The sequence below is a fragment of the Vitis vinifera genome, chromosome 10, assembly GCF_030704535.1.
Source record: "Vitis vinifera cultivar Pinot Noir 40024 chromosome 10, ASM3070453v1".
Classification (NCBI taxonomy): Eukaryota; Viridiplantae; Streptophyta; class Magnoliopsida; order Vitales; family Vitaceae; genus Vitis; species Vitis vinifera.
The window spans coordinates 10,170,903-10,193,436 of NC_081814.1; the positions used below are offsets into that span (position 1 = coordinate 10,170,903).

The following is a 22,534-nucleotide window of genomic DNA, read 5'->3' on the forward strand; positions in this document are numbered from 1 at the left end:
GACAAAACTGTCTGTTTCAACCAGTTAGAGGTTAATGATTGAAGATAACTGGAACATCAAAAGCACTATCCACTAAAGGCTGCAATTAACCAAACTAAAAATTCTATTAAGTAGCCAGAGGCAGCATCCATCCAGGAAAAATGAGAAGATAAAGAGGCTCAATTAGCACCTTGCCACTATATACATGCCTAAACGTCAAAAAGCAGGCACCGGCAACCTTACAGCTGTACTCCGACTGCCTATGGAGGAAGTAATTCATCAGCTTTCATTGAGGTCAATGCATAATGTCACAATCCAATTTTTATCTACCCAGTTTGTTCTGCAATGCCATCTTTGGCTTTTTGAATTTGGCATCTGCTAAAGTCAATGCCAATTATATGGGACTTGCTCTTGATATCTGCAGTCAGAAAACTTGAGTCACTAAACACCTCTTGGCTCTCCCATTTGATGATCTGAATAACCACACTCCAAACCAAAACCAAAAGCAAAGATAAAGAAGTAAAAAGGACACGTGTGATAGTTTGTTACAATTAGCATTGCCTGCATTCATCTAGGTTTCTATCAGAACAGGGAGCCTTGACTGCAAGAGGCCAACAAAGAAAGGAAACAAATACCAACTAGCTATAAATCAGCGACTAAGGAGTTCAGGAAATTCTTCCAAAATATGAACAAGCATCATGGAAAGATGCCATCATGATCATAGTGTCATTAAAAACCAAATTTGCTGTGATTTTTCGTTGTGTATAAGTTCTTTTAAGGGCATAATTTTTACCCAACAAAAATGCTATACTGTTGAAAACTGACACTTTTGTGAGTAGTACCTGGCTACAACTTCACAAAACCATGCACATAACGTACATGACATTATCACCAATTTGGAGAAGATCAAACAGAGAAAGTGGCCAACATAAATATGGGAAACATGAAAGGGGAATTAGCTTCGGAATCCTTGTGAAACCTAAACAAATAACTTATTTAAAGACTTTGCCAGAACCGTAAGAAAAACAACTGTTGGCAAACACGGTTATAGGCACAGTTCTGTGATAAGTTCTAGTGCAATCAAAATATGACAATTTGGATGAACTGCATGAATGGTTTGATGACCACCAGATATAGTGAGAGCCCTTTGAATACAAATGATGATGGTTACACAATGTTATACTTGATTTCATATGCAGATCCAGAAGGATTTCTTGCATGGCTACAAAGTCCAGAGACTAGTTTCTAGAACTTTGATTTAGTTTAAGATAGAAGAGAAAATGAAGACTCTCTTGGCAAATTTGAAGGTCATGATGCTATGTGGTGGATAAGTTCACTCTTAGAATCAAAAGAAGGAAAGACGAAGCTGCAGTTGGCAGAAAATGTGTGATCAATTACATTAAGCATTTTAGTGGATAAGCCTCTTTATTCAAATCTAAATAATTCTTGGTCAAAGGAGAGGAGTGTAATGGAATATTATGACAAATTTATATCCTCTCAATCAAGAATTTTCTAGATCAAACCATATTCAGATTGTTAAAAGTGCATATCAAATGATGTTGAAGATTAAAAGTGTTACCAAAGAGAGGTTCATCAAATCAAATAGTGGATCCTGGAACTATTATTTGAATAAGAGATAGAAACAAAGTAAGAACCTACAAGTTTGGTGGGCATAAGCATAGGATTTTTTTTAATGCATGTTAGGACTCCCAACATACAAAAGAGGCAAGAATTGAAGGAAAAGAACATGATAATGCTAATCTTAATAATTAGCACAGCTAAAAAAGTGTTTATTAGGCATCTATGAGACTCAATCACCCAGTTCCACTTCCTTCACATGAACCATCTTTTTCTTTTATTTAGTTACCCAGACAAGAACCAACTTTATATAATTGAACACACTACCTTGTATTGTTTTACTTCTAGTTTATAACTCAAAGAGCATTCTACAAAAATCCTTCTTGAAGAAATTATCTTCACCTCTTTTAGGTTCCAGTGCACATCTTAAAGCACTTTGCCACTAGAATATCCGCTTTAAAAATGCCATCCATAGAGAAAAGAATTATTAAAAACAGTTAAATGCCATGGAAGTATGATTTGTGGATCTGTCCACACACACACACACATATATAACCATGAAGTATGAAGTATCATATAACCAATTTCAAAGAAAATAATAGGATTTAAAGAGTTGAACATGTCATGCCATATAAAAATAGTGAACATTTGAGTTAATTTGACAAAATAAGGTTAATGCATAGGTTCATATCAACAACTACAAAAATAAAATTCTTGAATTTTTAGCCATGATTTTTAGTTCCAAATTCTAAATAAGCATATAAATTTATGTGTTACACACACACACACACACACACACACGTGTTTGTGGTGTGTGTGTCATCTCTAAAATTCCAACTTCCTATGTTTGCCGGGATTTTTTTCCAATGGAATTTTTTTTAGAAAAAATTATATATATTAAGTAAAAATTTGTATTCACCAACTCCATCATTTTCAATGCCAACATTCAAATAACAATACTCCAACATTCATTGTGAAAATAAATTTAACTAACTTTCAACATTTCACATGTACCTTTGACAACAAATATGTATTCTTTTCATGTAGGGTTATTTAAACTTTTTCCTCCTTTTATGATTAATTTTTAGCCTAAAAACACATTTTAAATAATTTATATAAATAATTCTTTTAAAAAAATATTCAAATTTGATTTTTCTTATACAATATGAAAAATAGTTAAAGGTCTATGTATTATTATATCGTTTTATCATGTATCATAATGTATCGACTATCGATTTCCAGTATATACATATATATATATATATATACATACACACACACACACATACATACATACATATATATATATATATCATATCATATCATATAGTTGATTACAACTAGTGATTGTTGAGACAAACCATGATAAGTGCACATACGTCCCCCAAAAAACAGAATAAAAGTTCTTCAAAAAAATGTTTAATAAACAATTGTACCTGATTTTGTGAGCTTGTGGCAGTAGACCACCGTTGAGGATGATTTACAGATTCTGAACTATCACTGATGAATGTTACTGGTCTTGATTCGACATATATGACAGTTGTAATTGAGGGTGGTAATTCTCTCATGACCCATAAGACAAATGCTGAAGGTACTGATGAACCTGAAAACATGAGAGTTCGCACATTGATTTTGACAGCATTGAGAAGCACTAACTTTCAGCAAAGTGGTGCAATTGTAGGCACATTTTACCCTTGTTTGAATCACTAAACACAGACCAGAATTCATGTACATTCTGTTTTTGCGCCCATCATTAGGCCATTTTGCTTCCAACATTATTAATATAATGATCATAAAAGAAGTTCAACAGTAAATACTAAATTCCCACAACCAGCCAGCACCCTCTACCATGAAGAGGAAAAGACAGAATTTTACTCGATATCTCAAGAAATTCCAACTTTCATAACTGGAATCCTACATAATCCATCATCAAAATCTCACAAATATGATAATAATATAAGAACAAGAACCACAAAGAGGCATTTTGTGAGGCACACAATATACTTCACACCTTTTCAAAACATGAGCGCACAAGGTGGGATCAATGGCCATCCAAATTCCTCCAATAGAATTATAGTTATAGGATCATGTGCATATCACCATTTACATCTCCTGTTTCTGAGTAATCTCTCATTTTACAGGAAATCATCTCAATATTTTCGTAATGTCCTACAGAAAAACAGAAAAATCCACATAATCCAGGAAAACCTGAATGCTACCAGTTTCTTGTACAGATTGCAGGATTGTACAATTGCTCGACTGATGTACTCCTAATCCTTTTTTCCTTCTGGTAATGAAGAAATGCATTATATAGGAAAAAAAGTACAATGTCTAGACAGGGCAAGACCTCAGCCATAGTAGTGGAAAACAAATCTAAGTTAACTATGATGCCAAATTAAAATATCATGTGAACTATCACCCAAACTAGCTAAATTGTCTTCAAACCAACTAACCTCTTCAAAAATATGAATACAAGAAAGTTCCTCAAAATAAATTCTGCAAATGCCAAATATCACAGCTTAAACTAAAGATATTGTAGGACCCTCTATTTTCTTGTTAACAGCGTTCATGACAAGATGCCAACTACCCTGCTTCTCGCTAACTGATCAGCAACTTGATTTTCTTAACACAAAACTGAAGAAAAGAAACTCTCAAGCCACTAATTGTATCTACAATTTGTTAAAGTCACTCATCAAACTTCCGTGAACGTCCTTCTCTCTGACACCTACAAAGTAATAAGTGCATAATCCCCCTTCATCCAAAACAGTGGAGAGACTCAAGGTTCCAGCCTGCTACAAGCCTATGCACCCTCTAGATTTATTAAAATCCATGCCACAATGACCCAACGTTCTCATGCAAGTTTCACAAAAGCTCTGAACACTATACCATAATGGTATCTGATCGCACCTTTAATCCCTAAATGTCCTGAATTCTAAAGAACATTCATCAAAATTTAACTTATCAAAACCTAAGCCAACAACGGTCAACGGTGAATTCCACCTATGAAAACAATTTTCCAAGAATCCTCCAGGACCTATCAACCAAGTTTCAATCAAAGCTGTATAGACCTCAAAAACAATTTCAACAAAAGGCTTAGATTGTAGAAGCCCAAAGGGAAGAATAGAAATATACCAAGCCCCAAATGAATTCTACAAACCAATATTTATGGTAAGAATCCTAGCATCTTTCTCCCACCAAACAACCCAAAACAAAGCAAAAGTGATGACATGCCACATAATCTTGCTTTTAAGGAGTTTAGCTAAAGCCCCCAAAGAAAATGCTTCTTCAAATCTAAAGATGTGGAATGCTAGTTCAATAGTTTGCTAACAAGCCTATGTCAACATCTCCTAAGGGACCGATTGGAGTGATAAGACTTGAGACCCTTCGAGCCATCCACGAAATGCTTTAAGCTTGGGCATCCTAAATGGAAATTGCTAAACAGCATTGAGGAGCTCTAGATTGTCTCCTGAACTCATAGACAAACAAATTCATATTTCTAGCAGGAATGTAGGGCAGCAACTTCAGAAGAGTTCCCCAGTGAGATTCCTTTTTTCCCCTTTGCTTTTTTATTTTTTTCCATTCTCTTTTTCTTTTCTTTTTAGAGGAAAACATTTCCTCTTTCTTCAAGCTTTCTTACTTAGAAAATTAATGAAGGACCACAGTCCTTGGCATGAGGATTCATTTACTGGTGGATTACAAGTGTTTTGGGCTGTCAAGTGCAAACATCCAAGCTTTTTCCCTGAGAGAGGCCACTTTGTGCAGAGAAAAAAGGCCAGAGGCTAGGTTGGATACAACCTACTACTTTCAAGGACCCCATTGCCAGGGTCAAACCTTGGGTGATGGCCATTAGATCACAGTCCTTGAGGGGAATTGTTAGCTAAGTTTTCAATGAGTGCATTGGAGGATGAAGAAGACCTAAAAGTACATGAAGCTAGAAATAAATAAACACAAAAACGCCCTTGTGGCTTGGCTCAGGTGGCAAGCAATTGAGGTTAGGACAGGGAAGTTCCAAGTTCAGTTCTAAGTAACATGAAAAATAGAAGTAGTAAACAATAAAAATAAATAACAAAGAAACAGTTGAACAATAATGAAATTGCATATATGTGTTCTGTCACAAGAAAGAGGTAGAAGCAGCAGCATCTTTTACTATCCAATAAGGGTTTGAGCTACATAATTTTTCTATAAAATCCTTCTTTTGCATCAAGCCCTTTTATCCAAGGACTTATACAAGTAAAAGAGTAGTTCAGATATTTATATCAAAGTTAATCAGCATACAGCACATCCTAAAGAAAGGTAAGCAGAAAAAAATGTCATGAATCATATTTAAGTAGGAAAAACAAAATCTTTCAACTTTTTCTTCCATCTAAGCACTATATTATGCCTGTCTAGTAAGGATTTAGTAAGCACCATATAATGCCTGCCTAGTAAGGATTTAGTTAAGAAATCCTAATGTGGGATATAGGTAAATTTTCCTTAAATTTCATATTGATGAGAATACTAAAATCTAAAACCACTACAACTTTACATGGGTTATAATAGAATCATTAATCCAATGTTAGTACATCATTATCAATCAATTGAAAAACTTGAAAAGGGTTGGTAATATGTAATACCTATAAAATAATACAAAATCAGTAAAAGTGAAGTAGAAACACCATTTACGGGCTGTGGATGCCAATGATAGAGCATCTGCAATAATCAATATGTTCCAACGTTATGCAAAAAAAAAAAAAAAACCAAGTTAGAAATATAAACACATGAATACTTGCAGGGCTTGCGGATGATGATTACATACTGGAATATCGGTAAAAAGAGCCACAAAAGCACTTGAGGTAAAACATATAACGGAAACAACAGCCAATCCTGCAACCTGCACAGAAAAAAATAAAAAAGCTCTAAAGATAGCAGGCTGATGGGACTTTAAAATCACTGGAACCTCCTTATATACATATATAAGCACATCCACAAATTCTTAGTGATTTTGAGTTTTTACTCTAGCAACTAACTATTTTCCAGGTCAGATATAGTAATTGCAAAAGCAGTGAACAAATAGAATACCAAAGTACTTTATTGAATACCTTTGACATTTCTGATGAAGCTCTCTCAGATCTTACTTTTCTCATTTTCAAGCACAACATTAATCCTGAACACGAAATGCAATGAAAGGGAATAAGAATTCATGTAAGTTTCTTTTTATTGATAAGAAAACAAACCTAAGGTTGACAGATGAAAAAAAGCATCAGAAACTTGGTACCCCACCATGCACAATGGGCCAATTCTTTGACATACAAAGTGGAATATATAGTCAATCAATTTTTAGAGTTTTATAAGCGTTATTTGGTGCCAGAAACACACATTTTGCTCCAGCATTTTGGCTGGTTAAAAGTCACACCCACATCTTCAATTTCACCAGCAGCATATTTAAACTTCTTTTACCAAGTCCCTGCTGTCCTATTAATTTCCTCTGTATCAAGGAGGGCAATAGCAACTCCTGAATTTGTAGGGGGGAAAATAAAAGAAAAAAGAGAAAAAAAAAAAGAGGGGGGGGGGGGGGGGGGGGGGGGGGGTGGGTTAAACAGGTTGTTGGCTTCATTTGCATACATCACAGCCCTCCCATGAATTGCCTATAAGAGATAGAATCCAAAATTTAATAGATTTATTCAGCAAACCAAGTAGAGTCCAGAAGAAACAATGAGTTATGACCATCCAATCTAATCATTGTTTTCCTACATTTCTAAATTACTGAAGGACTCTTTTCCCTGCATGAAATTCAATTACAATTTTATGACAAAGATTATCAAAGCAAGCCCATTTTTAGAAAAATAAAAAAACAACATTAATACTTAGAACAATAAAGCAATCTACTCCAAGTATTAGGTGTCAACCACATAAACCCTTGTCACCATTGAACTATGTCTGGGGACCATCTCTTCTGTGAAGTTTTTCCACATCCTTTGAGCACATTCAACTTCAATCCACTGGCTCCTCCTTGTTGACATTGGCCTCCATTGCGTGTGCTCAAACCATTCTAAAGAATTCTTTTTCATTTGTCCTCAGTTGTTGCTAATTATAGCCATGGATGTATTCATTTCAGTCTATCGGTTTCTTTTCTATCATTGATCCCAATATACTAATTTTTGCTATGCTCATTAGTCATTTTGAACATTTTTCCATGTGTTTTTTTCTTTTCTTTTTTTCTGTTCCATTAACCATAAAAAATAATAATAATAAAGAAAAAATAAAGTACCAATCCTTTTTTTTTTTCTACGTTATCATGATATCAATGTATTGTGAATCTAATAAAGTTCATATAAATGTCATTCAGCTCAGTCAGCATTTGGTATGTACACCACTAGGGTAGGGCCAACAATGAGAGAAACCTAGCCGTTTTTTCATGAGATGAGTTCCTTGTACATTCTTGTACAAATATCCTTATATAGCAGAGGTTTTTAGTGTTTAGATAAGGTTTCTATATTTGTGGGAGGATTTCTCATCCTTCTCATGAACTCTTAATATGTAATTAATACATCTCTTGTTTTTTATTAAAAAAATAAAATAAAGTTCAAATAATGACTATATAAAATTAGACCTCAGCATGCAAATTCATGAGGCCCATACTTTTCTGTAAAGAAAAATAAAGAAATACAAACCATAACCCAAGATAGCTCATAGCTCAGTAGTGCCAGCAGCAAAGATGGCCCACAACAGAGCAAAAGAGCAATGTAGCTCATCCTTGGCTACCCTATTTCCTTGATTTACAGCTCTAGATCTCTAGAAGGAGCATCACACGTCCCTAAATTCCTAATATTCTCTAAAGCCAATGTATAACCCTCTCCTATCTTCCAGAAGTGCTAATATTTCTGCCTCCAACTAGCTTTGAGAAGGTTTTGAGAATTGTTCCTCTGTTATCTCCTAGAAAGCCACCAAAACCTGGCTGGCTTGCCATGAGTCCCTACAATTCCAGTAAACCATGACAACCTTATCCACCAACACCCATCTGGTATGAAGAGAGCTCTCTTATGGATCAATTTCCATACCTTGACAATTAGTTAAGAGGCTTCAATCGGGTCATTACAACCATAGCTTTTTTTGAAGCTTCAATGATTGGGAGTTTGAGATGGTATTGTCTTTTATGGCCAAACTTTATAACTTGAATGATAGGAAATATAGAGAGGGTACTCTTTACAGGAAGGGACCTACTACAGGCTACTTCATGGTTAAATCCTTCTCAGACATCCTCTTTGATTCATTCTCTCTCTTTCCTCGTACTAAGGTTTGATGTTCTAGTGCTCTGACCAATGTGGATTCCTTTCTTTACTTCTGACGCAGTGTGGAAGAAGATCCTCACCCTAGACCAATTGATGCAAAGAAATAACATTTTGGTGAACTGGTGTCGTTTATGTAGGCAACACAAGGATTAGGCAAATCATATTCTCCTCCATTATAATGGGGCTTGATCCCTTTAAGTCGCTTTGTTTTTTGCATGTTACAGTTCTACCAATGAAAGATGCTCTAATTTTTTGAAAAGTAATATTGTCAGGAGAAGTCAAAGGAAAACTTGGAAATAATGTGGCTAAGCCTGTTTTGGCTTATCGAAGGGAACAAAATCGGAGAATATTCAAAGGAATTTTCCACTCCTTGTTTGGTTTTGTTGAATGTCTAATGATGGCCTAAGCTTTTGTTTTGGTCTTCTGCTTCCTGTGTACTAGGGTTCATCTCCTTTTCAGCCCTCTATGGTTGGGATAAGCTTGTAGTTGCTACTATTATTAAGGCATTCTCCCACCACTCTATTTTTGTATCAAAACACTTTTGTCATATCAGAAAGACAAAATTGCCTGAACATTCATTCCCAGTCCTCTGTTTTTTTTTTTTTTCTGATAAAAAACAAAAGATGTTTTAATTAATGTGAAGAAAACATGAGAAGGATGAGAAATCCTTCCCATGAGATACAAACCTAATCACAAGACCCAAAAAAACCCCTGCTTTACAAGGAGATCTATACAAAAGGGAAAAAAAGACTATACAAGTATTACATCTCCAAAAGCTCATCTAGGCTCCTTACCACATAGGCCCAACCCTAAGGTACAAATACTGAAAACCAACTAAGCTAAATGACACTCAAGGGAAAGGGTTTAAAAATGTAGGTACAGTAGGCCTAAAAAAATCCTATAAAAAATGACAACAGGATTGTGAATATTGAATAATGATAACAACCACATTCAGATAGAACGAATGCATGTCATACAAACATTCTCCAGGGACTCTGTAGAATGTTTGTATTATGAAGTAATTTCTATTCTAATGGTTATATACATTGTTATAAGTTATAACAGGGTCATGATTCAAATTATAAAAACATGACAAACAAATAGTTGATCTGCCCATTGAGTATCTTAATGCTATTCATTTTTTTGGCATGCCTAGTGAACATGGTGACTCAATTAAATAATAACTAGCATTTCCAGTAAATTACATTTCCTAAGCCAATTTTTAAGCAGAAGGGGAAAATGTTATCACATTAGAGAACAAAGACAGCAAACAGAATGCACAATATTTATGACAGCAAACAGTATGCACAATACTAACAATCACAATGAACTTGACCATTTAGGGTTATAGTTTCTCACCATAACATGCTAATGCCCCTCCTAACAAAAGGATTGCTATGGAAAAAAGGTCCACATATACCTGCACGATGATTTACAGTTATTGTATGATACATTTACTACTTAACTATAAACAAAAAACAGAAAATCCCACAATAATGTTGGAACACTCTTAACCCTCTTTTTGTCATAATAAAGAAACTCTCTAACAGTTCTAATACATGTAATAATTATAATCTGCAATCAAGTTTGAATATCCTTAGCTAATTTGCACCCAACTCTTTTAACAAATAGCAAAACCATTGTTCTACCACAACCTACCCTCCCTCATTCAAGTGTCAGCCAAAACCAATATGTTTTGATCTGGTTGATGTCCAATTTGAAGATGTGAATATATATATTCAAGCTTTCATACTAGTGTAACTTTCACCATTAACAAAAAACAAAAAGAAAAAAAAGAAAAGAAAAGTTCTGCTTATTATTCCATTTCACTTGTACTTTTCACATAGATGTGTTGTGTTATTACTTATTTGTGTCTTTCTATATGTACATACATGTTTCTATCGTACATCTATTCCTTTCTACCTTGGTAATACAAATTGTCAATTTTTTTGGATTTTTTTGGTAAAGTTCTGCAGTTATTTTTAGAAAGCTAAATGTCCGTTTAGATACACTTCCTATTTCCTATTTTTAAAAAACAAAAAAGGATAGTAACTCCTATATAAAATACAAGAACTTTTGGAGACCTACCTTATAAAGATAATGACTTTTAAAAAATGTTAAAAAAATTAAGGAATTAAAAAAAAAATTGTACCTCAAATTTAAAAAAATAATAATAATAAAAAATTAATTTTTAAGGGCATATGGTGAAATTTTAAAGAAGTCAAAAGGTATTCTTTAAGCCAAATAAGTTGGGCTCAGTTGAGAATCAAAAAATCAAAATCAAAACCACATGCTCCTACAATTGCAGGAGTCCTGCCGAATTCAATGATCCCACCTATCCTAATTAGAATATAATAGGATTAATGTAGCAGTGAGTTACAAAATGTCAGTTGAATCAAAATGCATGTTATAGAATCAAGAATAGTAGAATTCGATGATCTAAATTGAGAATAAACAACAATAAGAGAAATGTAACTCTGAGAAAGAAGGATCCAGGGTAGGATTTCTATCTTACTTCAAGAGTTAAAAAGGCCTCTCAAGAGAAGTATTTCCCGGAAATTATGTTCCTATGCATTATTTCGCATAAAGGAATCCCTAAAAGAGGGAATTACTTTTGTTGCAATTCTTGAACAAAGAATCTAAAGGCTTTTATTTGATCAAATTGCCCTTTGTGAATTTTCAGGAAATATTAAACAATGCCAAGGAATGTGACCTGTTTTTATGTTCGTTTCACAAGTTCCAGACAAGGTGGCTCATCAAATATAGGACAAAGGAAATGACGAGAGGCCAACAATACAAATAAGAAAAAAATTATAGACACCATTAAATGTTATTGTTTCTTGATGCTGAGTGCAAAATCCAAATGCATGATGAACCAAAAACAGTATTCTAGATGCCAACACAAGATGGCCAACAATAAAACTAATTTGAAATAAGTCCATACCCGAGCCACTACTGATGAATCAATAAGATTCTTTCCCATTCCAATCCAGATTAGCACGGCAAATGTAACCATTAAAACAAAAATAAGCACAATAACCTGGAAAAGTACAGTATAAATGTCAACTTGAAAAAGATGTCTGTATGATCCATAAGCAGAAAAAGTGTTTGTGTCCAATTGTGTGTGCCAAAGCAATTATGCATGAAAGTATGATACACTTAAATGAAACTTTAATCTTTGCCATACCAAAATGACAATTTTTTGACGGCTGCCAATATGGATGGCTCGGAGAGAGCAACATTTTCTATGACTATTTTTATTTGATGAGCTTGGCAAATTTAACGTCTTTTCCAACAAAGCTTCCTGAGAACTAGACTCTTCATCCTCATCATCTTCATCATCTGGCTGATGGCAAAGGTCGACCCTATAAAATCACCCCCCATAAAAGCATATAATATAGCTCACAAACACAGATTTCCAAAGCTTTAAAATAAAATATATCAACTTGAGAAAATAATCCTGATCTAGAGATAAATTACACAGAAAACCCTCAATTTCAGATTTTTTGAAACATAAAAAATGCAGTATACAGACATCAGTAAGTCGCACCAGGTCCAAATGTTGGTGGGAAAACTAACTGAAATTCTGGGTGTGGCATTGTCCAGGATAAATAAGAGCATGTGATTAAAATGGTACATCTAAATCTGATAACTCTACTTTAGTAAGATTAACAGCTCTGATTTATCTGTTGTCCTACAACAAGTAAAAGGAAATTATTCAATGAACATTCAACACATGCAGTCCATAAAATCCAATAGATAGAATCTGATTTAAATCATGATCCACAATCTATTTGGAATAGAGAGCCCTATACCAGCAGCATGTGCTACAAGAAACAGTTAATTGCAATTTATGGTGAAACCTACTTTGTGATGGGATAAAAAAATGTGTAGATCAGATGGTAAGTTAGAACATAGAAATTTCCTTACATTGAAATACTTTTCTTAAAATAAATTTTCTAAACTCCTTATAACAAAATAAAAACATACCAGAATGATAAAAGTAGAAGAAATGCTGCAAGAAGCAAAATTTTGGGGCAGGCTGCACAGCACAGTTCTTCACGCTGTTAAATCCTTATACCAGCATCTAAACATAAAATTTTAATTACTTCTTAAAAATGCCTACCCATGAGAACAAAGCCACAAGAATTCGACCAGCATAGCCAACCCTTACAGGTAGCCACAAGAGTTAAAACAAAATAAAGGAAGTAACCTGCCAGGATAGGAAATTAATTCCAATAGTGAGCTCAAGATAAAGGTGAAATGAAAGCATCAATTACATATTAATGTGGAAGAACAGCAAAAAAACATATGGTTTTACAACTTCATGGTATATTTGGAAGATCAATATAGTTTACCATTTTTTTTTTATGAAAAAAAAAAAGATGTGGATGTTTTTTTTTTTTTGGGGGGGGGGGGGCGATAAGTAAATAAGAAAATATCACAAATATCAAAAAGGAAAAAAGAAAGCTATATACCAAGGTACAAAGGACGTATACAATAGGTAGCAGAAGACGTTGCCGTAAAGAGAGAGAACATAGAAAATAATTACTCCCTCCCTGAACTAGATCCCACCTAATCTATAAAATCAATTAGAATCATTGAGTCTTTTTCTATGCACAAGCTAACCCATGACACAAGTGTATCTTAGCCTTGAACTTAGTTTCCAGGGAAACCAAAATAAATGGGTTGTCAATGAGAAGATAAACCTAAGTCTATCAGGTGTATCTTAGCCATGAACTGTTTTCTTTTCCACTGTGAATCCAGATTTGAACTATGGAAAAAATCGACAGAGGAGAAGCTCAATATCCAACAGAAGCTCCATTTGAAATTACAAGTTAGGTGACTTTAAATTTCTCAAGATTAACCATTATCCTGAGATTAAATGAATGAAAGATTCCCATTCTGCTCTAAATATTAACCACCCCTCTTCATCCATGGACTCACAATGTCAGGTAATATATTAAATTATATGATAATGGACTTTCTTACTTAAATATTTTAACAAGGATTGGAAAATGTAGAGTCACAGCCAATTGGAATTTCTGGAATTTGTCCCCCCAAGTCCAAGAATGTGACCAATCCTAAAACCAGATTGGGATTTTGAATAAGCAGAAGCCCGCATTTCCAACCCGAAAAAGAATTCAAAGTGACAAAAGAGTTTGTATTCACTATCTATGGAGTGGAGTGACTAATCTTGATCTACAACCACTCTATCTCCCCCTTTTTCTCCTTTTTCTTCCCTTTTCCAACATTGTTTATTATGATTGATTTGTATTTCAAGGGCGCTCTTCTTAATCTGAGTTTGAGATAGAGTAAGACAGAATCTGTGTTCACTATCTATGGAGTGGAGTGACTATTCTTTTTTTTTGATAAGTAAAGAGATTGTATTAAAAAACCACCAAAGCAGTGGCTTAAATATACAAGAAAGAAAAACACCCCTCACACCCTAGCTGAACGCCAAGGCCAAAGGAGCTTCCCTACCCACACCCTTAACGGGTTGCCACCCAACCAACAAAATCGACTAAGGTCGAAGGACCATCTTTTATAGACAATTTCATCTTCGACCAAAGAAAATAAACAAAAGAAAACTTAAGCCTTTGAATTGACAGCTCTTCTTCCTCAAAAGCAACTTTGTTCCTTGCCTTCCAAACCTTCCAAAAGAGGCACAAAGGACTTGCTCTCCAAACACCCTTCCTCTTCTTTCCCACAAAAGTCCTATTCCACCCCAAAAGCATCTCCTTAACAGTGGCTGGCAGCACCCACTGCACCCCGAACATAGAGAAAAGCAACGCCCAAAGAGTCCTTGCCTTTTCACAGTGGAGGAGAATGTGATCTATTGATTCTTCGTGCCTATGACAAAGGTAACATCTGTTCACTAGAGCCCATCCTCTCTTTTGAAGCTGATCCAAGGTAAGGTCCTTCCCCCAAGTTGCTTCCCACCCAAAAAAACTCACTCTAGGCTGCACCGAGACTTTCCAAATAGCCGACGAAGGGAAGGAGACTGGATGGCCTGATACTAATGATTTGTAAAGAGACTTAACTGAAAACTTCCCACATTTAGTCTCTCTCCAAATCACCCTATCATCCTTGCTGAATTCGCTTCCCATTTAAGGCCACAAAAAATCTGCAAACCTCGTCCAACTCCCAATCATTAAACGGTCTAGAAAAAAGCGGGCTCCAACTTCCCCCACCCTCATTGCACCTCCACACATCCTTAACCCAAGCATCCTTGAAAACAGCCAGTGCAAATAAGGAAGGAAAAGAAACACAAAGAGGTTCATCCCCACACCAAATATCTTTCCAAAATTTTACCCTTTGCCCATTCCCCACAACAAAAAATAGCCTACTTCTTACAACTTCCCATTCCTTCCTAAGATTTTTCCACAACCCCACACCATACCCCTCCCTTGCTTCCTTTGAACTCCATCCCCCTTGCTCCTCCCCAAACTTTCCCCTAATCACTTGGTTCCAAAAAGCTTCTCTCTCAATAGCAAATCTCCAACTCCATTTACACAAAAGAGCCTTATTGAGGATAGAAAGACTCTTAACCCCCAACCCCCCATTACACTTCTCAAGGCAAACCAAATCCCACCTAACAAGATGAGGCTTCCTCTCAAGAGCCCCACCTCCCCACAAGAAATCCCTTTTAATTCGCTCTAACCTCAATCTGACTTTTCTGGGCATAGAGAGCATAGACATATAGTAAATGGGCATACTCGCCAAAGTACTCCGAATCAAAGTAATCCTACCTCCTTTGGAAATGTATTGGAGTGGAGTGACTATTCTTGATCTACAACCACTCTATCTCCCCCTTTTTCTCCCGTTTCTTCCCTTTTCCTGCATTGTTTATTATGATTGATTTGTATTTCAAGGGCACTCTTCTTAATCTGAGTTTGAGATAGAGTAAGACCTAGATGTGGAGTGTTGGTGTGTCTTTTATTTTTTCTATTGGCTTTTTACTTCAACAAGAACAATATATTTGGAGTAGGATATCCATGTGTGTATATGTGTGTGTGGCATGTTGATGATCATTTCCTTCATTGCCCAATTGCTTTGAGTTTCTGGCATATATTGGGATTCCACCTTGTAGGGTGGCAAAAATGTTGACCATTCCATTTAGAGGCTTCAGCAGTAAACCCAAAGATAGGGTTTTATGGACAATCGTTGAACTCAATTTGATATGGACAATCCGATGGGAAAGAAATGTGAGGATTTTAAGGATGTTTAGAGATGCACTTTGGGAGTTGTTGTACTCTTATTCCTCCCTTTGAGCCTTTATTAATGAAGCCTTCACAAGCACTCCTTTGAGCCTTAGATTCTTAGATTGGCACCTTGCATGCAGATTCAAGACTTTGGCTGAGAAGCTCTCTCATGTATGGTCACCACCACTTGAAGGTATTCGTCTCCTTGTACCCATTTTTGTTGAAATCTCTATTTGGAGCATAGCATTCAAGGATTTGGGATCTAGTTCCATAGTGTTTCGGTTGATACTTGTAAGAAAAAGGGACACTTTACATGCATCCAAAGTAGAGAGCAAATATGGCAGAGTTGATGGGAGAAAATTTATCTAAGCCAACTTATGCATGTTTGATTCAATACCTAACTACTAATAACATCCACAAAACATGATAAGCCGAATGAAATACTTTCCCAAATAAGGTAGGAATCAATTTAAATTAAAAGGAAACATAAAGCAACAACAATCAATTCAAAACTCGCCAGAAAGGAAAACTTCTAAATGAAACTTAAGCTACCAACAGCAGTAGCCTCTAAATTGGATGCATCTTCTAATGGGTGACTATATAGTGTACCTAGTGCAATTGCAACTTAATGCTTCCTCATTCTCTAAGCCCATTCAAGGGCTTTGGACAGACTCGGTATCTTTTAGCAAAAACTAGTAAAGTATTGCCACCATAAGCTTGAGATTTTTGAGGTGATCCAACATCAATTCTCCAACAAAACTATTTCACCTCTTCTGAATGGTTGCAATTGATGCACTTAGCATCAGATATCTTAAAGGGGATTAAACAATTATGGATATCCAAAAAATAAGTTTGCAGCTAGCAACTTTTCATAAGTTGCATTAAAAATAGATAAACATCAAGCCCTAAAGAAATTAGGAAATAAAGAATGAACAGAGCCTTCTCATTATAAAAATGTCAACAACATTCTGAGCTGTGTGCTTGTTTCCATATTATAGATATGAATCATATCATGATGGACTGGTTGCTGAAGTACAAGAATTACAGGCTTCACGCTGTCCTAACAGCCACATCAAGAGATTGAAAAAAGTGATGTTTTCTTTTCTTTTCTTTTTCTTTTTCTTTTTTTTTTTCTAGGCAAAATAGAGAATATATTCAAGGTGCCTAAAAGAGGGTGCAACAAAGTATACATGGTGTATACAAAGAGTGCCATCAAGCAAGCAAACAAAGGAGATAACCAAAAACACCCTCCCTCAACCTACTTTGAGATCAGTTAATCAATAAGGCCTATCACAGTCATGGAATGGTCACTTATGTACACTCTAACCCAATCCAAAAAGGTAGACATAAAGGAAGATTTGATTACTTGATCTTATTGTTTTGTGCCATCAAATGACCTTTGTTAGGGCCTAATGTCTTCAGTTTGTTGTTGGTAATTTTGTTCTTTTTCATTCTAACATAGAAACCTTTTTAGATAGTGACTTACTTTCTACCGAAAACTCGAGGTTGCTGATCATTTAACCAGATTGTCACATGTAAGTTTGAAAAGATTTGATAGAGGCAAATTAGTATTTAAAAAGGGTACGGATTGGATTGGATAATTATCGTTTTAAGTAAAAATGTTTTAATTTCAAGTTTTGTTAAACAGGACCACTCAAGCACTAGAACCACCGCTCGAGCACTCAAACGGTGGATAAGTCCAACTCAAGCACTAAAATGGTGGATAAGTCAACTCGAGCGCTCATTCCATTTCTATCATACTCTCCATTGAAGACTCGAGGTTGCTGACCATTCAACCAAATTGTCACAAGTAAGTCTGAAAAGGTTTAATAGAGGCAAGTTAGTATTTAAAAAGGGTACGGATTGGATCGGATAATTATTGTTTTGAGTAAAAACGTTTTAATTTTAAGTTTTGTTAAATAGGACCGCTCAAGCGTTGGAACCACCACTCGAGCACTCAAGCGATGGATAAGTCAGTTCGGGCACTCATTCTATTTCTACCATATTCTGACAATTCTCTTTTTTGAAAAAATTCGATTTATTTTTTATGAAAAAAATTGATTCTATTTCTTTGGGTTTATGAACCTATAAATACCCTTCCCAAACTCATTTTAGGGTTTGATGCTTCCATGAGAAAAAACCCTAACTTGCCTTATCATTCCTAAATCTCTTAACGATTCAATTTATCGAATTCCAAGTTGTCTAAAGGACCTACATCCCCTCAAAGGCTAAGGCGAATCCACTAGAGCATTGGAAGTGCTACGTCGTAGACGTTGGTCACAATATACATGCTAAAGAATAAGTCTTAGGGTAAGTTATCAAGTAAATTTGTGTATCTTGATTTCAATTAGTGGATGCTTGATTTGAGGTTTTAAACCCCATGGTTTTTTATTTCCACAGTTAGTGTGGAGGTTTCCCACGTAAAATTTGTTGTCTCTTGTATGTGATTCTTTCTTCCATTGATCTCTTTAATCTATCAAGGTTCAATTAATTTAAAAAGGCTTAATTCCCTCTCACAGGTTTAGTTTGGGTTAAAAATCTCAATCCTTATATCAAAATCTTTAAAAGATCACCCATTTAGCCCCCTTTGGGTGTTAACCTACTAGACATAAGTTTTTCAACCTTGTATTTCTTTCCATCCATAACACCCAGAATATACACACAGGAGCGATCTTCTAAGCTTTCTTACTCTTCTTCCCCAAAAAAGAACCATGCCAACTCATAAGTGGTCCTTCTCACCGAAGAGTTTATAACCCAAGTCACACCAAAAGAGAAAAGACCATCTACCATAGAATTCTCACCTTGGAGCAATGCATAAACAAATGATCAGCTGACTCCTCTTCCACCTTTACACATGTAGCATCTGTTCGGAAAATTCCATCCCCTCCTTTGGAGCTGGTCAATCATTAAAATCCTACTTCATAAAGCTTTCCAACCAAAGAAGCTTGCCTTTGTAGGAACCCAAGGATTCCACACTATGCTTGAAGGGAAAGCTTCACTTCTTCCCCAAGATAATGAAGAGTAGTAGTAATGATTTGGAGAAAAGTGATGGTTTCCAAATCATCTTTACGAACCATGGTAGAAGGAAAAAGTTTATGTCCTGCTATTTTTAGTTATAATCTTTGAACAACCAAACCATTGCTGATTACACAAGAAAATGCCTGTATCTCCATACATAGGAATTGCTCCAGCCAGCTAAAAAATTATAAACAAAAGAAAACCACGTCATGCATCAGTGGCACAAGGGCAACGTCATTCCTTTGCATATGTATGTATAAGCTGCTGATGATTATAAAAATTACTGGGTCACTGTGTGCAGTAGTAGAATCCTCATAAAGGAGTAGTGGACTCTTTATATGGTTCTCATTTCTCAATTGAGAGAACTAATAGAGACAATATGTTTAATCCCAACAAAATTTGTTAAATAATGAATAAATCCTTCAAAAATAGTATGAAGCCAACTTCTCCTTTTCCTTTACTCATTTCATTTGCATCCGACTTGGTTATCTTCTTCCTTTGTTGCAGCCACTCGTCTACTGCAAGTGTACCAAGTGGAACTTCCCAAGAGATGATGGCACCATAAAATACCTGTATTTATTAACTAATCACCCATATTCAATCCCAGAACCAACACTTGAAGCAGGCAACAATAAAATGGGAAAAAGTTCATCACAAGTTAAAAATAGATTGACTCTCAACACTTTAATAAGCATGACAACGGGCAGAGTATAAGAAGAACTACAGATCAATAGATGTAGCACAAAGAGTAATACCAGATTGCAGATCATTTTCTTACCCACATTAGAAGATCCAATTATGAGATGAAAAACCTGTGAGCCAAAATTCATTCGTATCAAGATCATGCTAGCATTCCTATGAATAATCTGATAACAGATTCAAACCATGATTATTAAAAGAAAAAAGGCATATATGCCTATACATATGCACCATTAAACAGTTAGTGTCCTTAAACTTCCAGAACATGAAGGAATGAAAGAAAGTAGAATATATTCTATGAACATGGAACAATTCCAGTTACTGCTTATAACCCAAAAGAAAATGGAACAGAAATTTATTTAAGCATGTCACATTTGTAAAAGCTAGAACAACAGCATTAACATGCATTATACATATAAAAGAGAGAGAGAGAGAGAGAGAGAGAGAGAGAGGAGCCTGTCATGAAGGATAAGAAAGACAAGGAAAAGATAAATTCAAGAGGATATGGTTAAGTAGGTTTCCTGAATAAATTAGAAAATTTGCACCTATATCATGCCAGAATGTAGGAAAAGGGTCCATGACGCATTATGGACACTAAGGGATAAAGCCCAAAGGCCATGTGATGACCCTAAAATAAGATGTCTCGTTTCAACTCAACAAATTTTTTATTCCAACTCTTTGGATATGTAACAAGAATTATTATCTACTATTCCACTCAATCAAGAGCTATGTCCTCCATTAAATCCTAGGCAATTATGTACTTTCTCACCATCTTCACTTTTACCTCCAATGGCACCTTAAACTTAAAGTGCAATATAAGATGTTCACACACCCTACTACCTTATGTCCATAATGCAATGGTGAGCAACTGAAACAAATTCATTGATCTTAGCAAAGTGAAAGCTGAATACAAATTTTAATCAATCAAGAAATTGATAATTCCATATTTTCATCCAAGAGGTTAACTTGAATAACAAATAAGAGTAGAAGTCTTGGACAGAAAATGGTTCAAGAACCTGATTCTTACTTTTTGGCGAGTCCAACCAAGTTGTCTACTCCTTGAGTGGATCCTTATTAACTGGTACAACAAAGCGGCAACAAATTAGACTCATTTCAAATAGATGAACAAGAACAGTAATTAGGAACTTCAAATAACTATTGCCTAACAAAAAAAATTAGGAACTTCAAAGATCTTTATAAATATTAAAAAATTATCAACGTTTCTAACCATCTCAATCCCATATATACAACCACCAATTAGCATGCATTGAAGAAGATAATAAATTAATTGATTTGATAAACCCACACAAAATATTGATAATTTAAGCCTAATGAGAGGCATGCAGCCTTGCAAGAAATTTAAATATGATAATTGTAGACAGTATCCAATCTTTTCTTTTTCTTGTTAAGATTGAGGCCTTAAGAGACCAGGAACATTCAAATCGTTTTGAATGGTTCCTGCCAACATCACTGGCACAATTCCCTCCAAAATCCAGAACTCCTTTAAAGTGTGATCATATCAACTAGACATTAGTCTTCCACTTGATCCAATCCTTACAATGCAAGATATTAAATACAAGAACCCTTCTCTAAATGCCTAAGAAGATGCTTACAACCTGAGATCAGATTAGATACTTTCTATAGCACGCCTAGAAGACCTCCAACAATTACTAAAAAATCCCCTTCCACAGGAAGCTCTTTGAAGCCTTTGTCCTAAGCAATGGGAATACCACTCGTCAGAATCATAGCTTCAACCATCAAAACACTTAGGACTTGAAGTTCTCACCACAATTGGACACCCATTTTCATCTCTGAAGACTGAAAGTGTAGCTTCGGATTCATGGTAATGTTTTGATCCATCAAAATATCACAAGTATCCCATCCATTTTCTTGTTCTGGTTAGTGCACTAAAATCATGAAAACTATGAATTATTCCAACAAAACCCGCAAACCACCGTCAATAAATCCTCCCTACAAAACCACAAAATGCCTATTTCAAAACTCTCAAACATTCAAAGCAAAGTAAAGAAAACCCCATTTCTCATCTTCCACACTGCCCAAAACCCAAACAAAAAAAGTGGGTTTTTCGCACAAAATCAAACTCCCCAAATTGAAAAAACAAAAACCCATTTCTGAAAACAGAAATCAAAAGGCAACAGATACCTGAGAGAATGCAAGAAGAGCAACGACACCATCGATGCAGGCAAGAACCACATTGACAGCCGCCAGGACACGTGGAAAGCAACTGCCGTCTCTCAATTCAAACATCGTCTCTAACCAAGCATGCACCGCCAGAGCAGGGAAGCCACCAATCTCTCACTCTGTATCTCTCTCTCTCTCTCTCTCAATGGAAAACGATGAGAGAGAATGAGTCACAACAAACACGCTCTTTTTTTTCTTTTGACGTTTCGAACTGTGAAGTGTACGGCTTGAAAGTGAAATCCTTTGGGGGTATCTTTCATGGCAGATCTTCCGTTTCTAGAGTGAGAAAGCGTAGAAAGAGAATATGAAAGAGGGGTTTTCCGTATTCTACTTTTCTCATTCCTTTCCCTATTTTATTAAATTAATTAAAATAATAAACATGAAATCTTCTCCAAATATACCACTTTCCTCTTTTCACAATTTAATATTAAATAAATAAAAATAAAAATAATATTCAATCCCAATAATCATTTTTTTTTCCACCCTTTTAAAATGGTAGGTATAAAGTCCAATGCACAAAAATACCCCTCAATTTTTTTCATAAAGTATTTGATGTAAAGTTTGAACACCAAAGCATGTCATTTT

General features: G+C 35.3%; 1 protein-coding gene across 2 annotated transcripts; it reads right to left on the bottom strand.

Annotated features, from left to right (window-relative positions):
- Positions 1-45: 45 nt before the first annotated feature.
- LOC100250429 (tobamovirus multiplication protein 1) lies at positions 46-22,285 on the bottom strand. Of its 2 annotated transcripts, XM_002272511.4 has the most exons (13): positions 21,911-22,283; positions 20,775-20,825; positions 19,827-19,860; positions 12,952-13,038; positions 12,816-12,867; positions 12,013-12,190; positions 11,770-11,865; positions 10,185-10,245; positions 6,636-6,700; positions 6,353-6,427; positions 6,171-6,246; positions 2,994-3,160; positions 46-397 (listed from the first exon to the last, which is right to left on the bottom strand). In XM_002272511.4, the coding sequence occupies exons 1-13, from the start codon at positions 22,013-22,015 to the stop codon at positions 374-376; spliced, it is 1,071 nt and encodes a 356-aa protein (XP_002272547.1). In that variant the 5' UTR covers positions 22,016-22,283; the 3' UTR covers positions 46-373. The 2 variants fall into 2 exon arrangements, with proteins under 2 accessions (XP_002272547.1, XP_019078243.1); XM_019222698.2 differs by lacking the exon at positions 11,770-11,865 and having other exon boundaries at positions 21,911-22,285.
- Positions 22,286-22,534: the final 249 nt, after the last annotated feature.

What these genes read in the sequence shown, in the direction of transcription:
- LOC100250429 (XM_002272511.4), bottom strand. Translation starts at nt 22,015, where the DNA reads ATGTTTGAATTGAGAGACGGCAGTTGCTTTCCACGTGTCCTGGCGGCT. An exon ending in TTGGTTGGACTCGCCAAAAA is followed by an intron (nt 19,861 to 20,774) that starts GTAAGAATCAGG and finishes TTTGGCTCACAG; the next exon opens with GTTTTTCATCTCATAATTGG. An exon ending in CTTCATCAGAAATGTCAAAG is followed by an intron (nt 6,428 to 6,635) that starts GTATTCAATAAA and finishes TTTTCTGTGCAG; the next exon opens with GTTGCAGGATTGGCTGTTGT.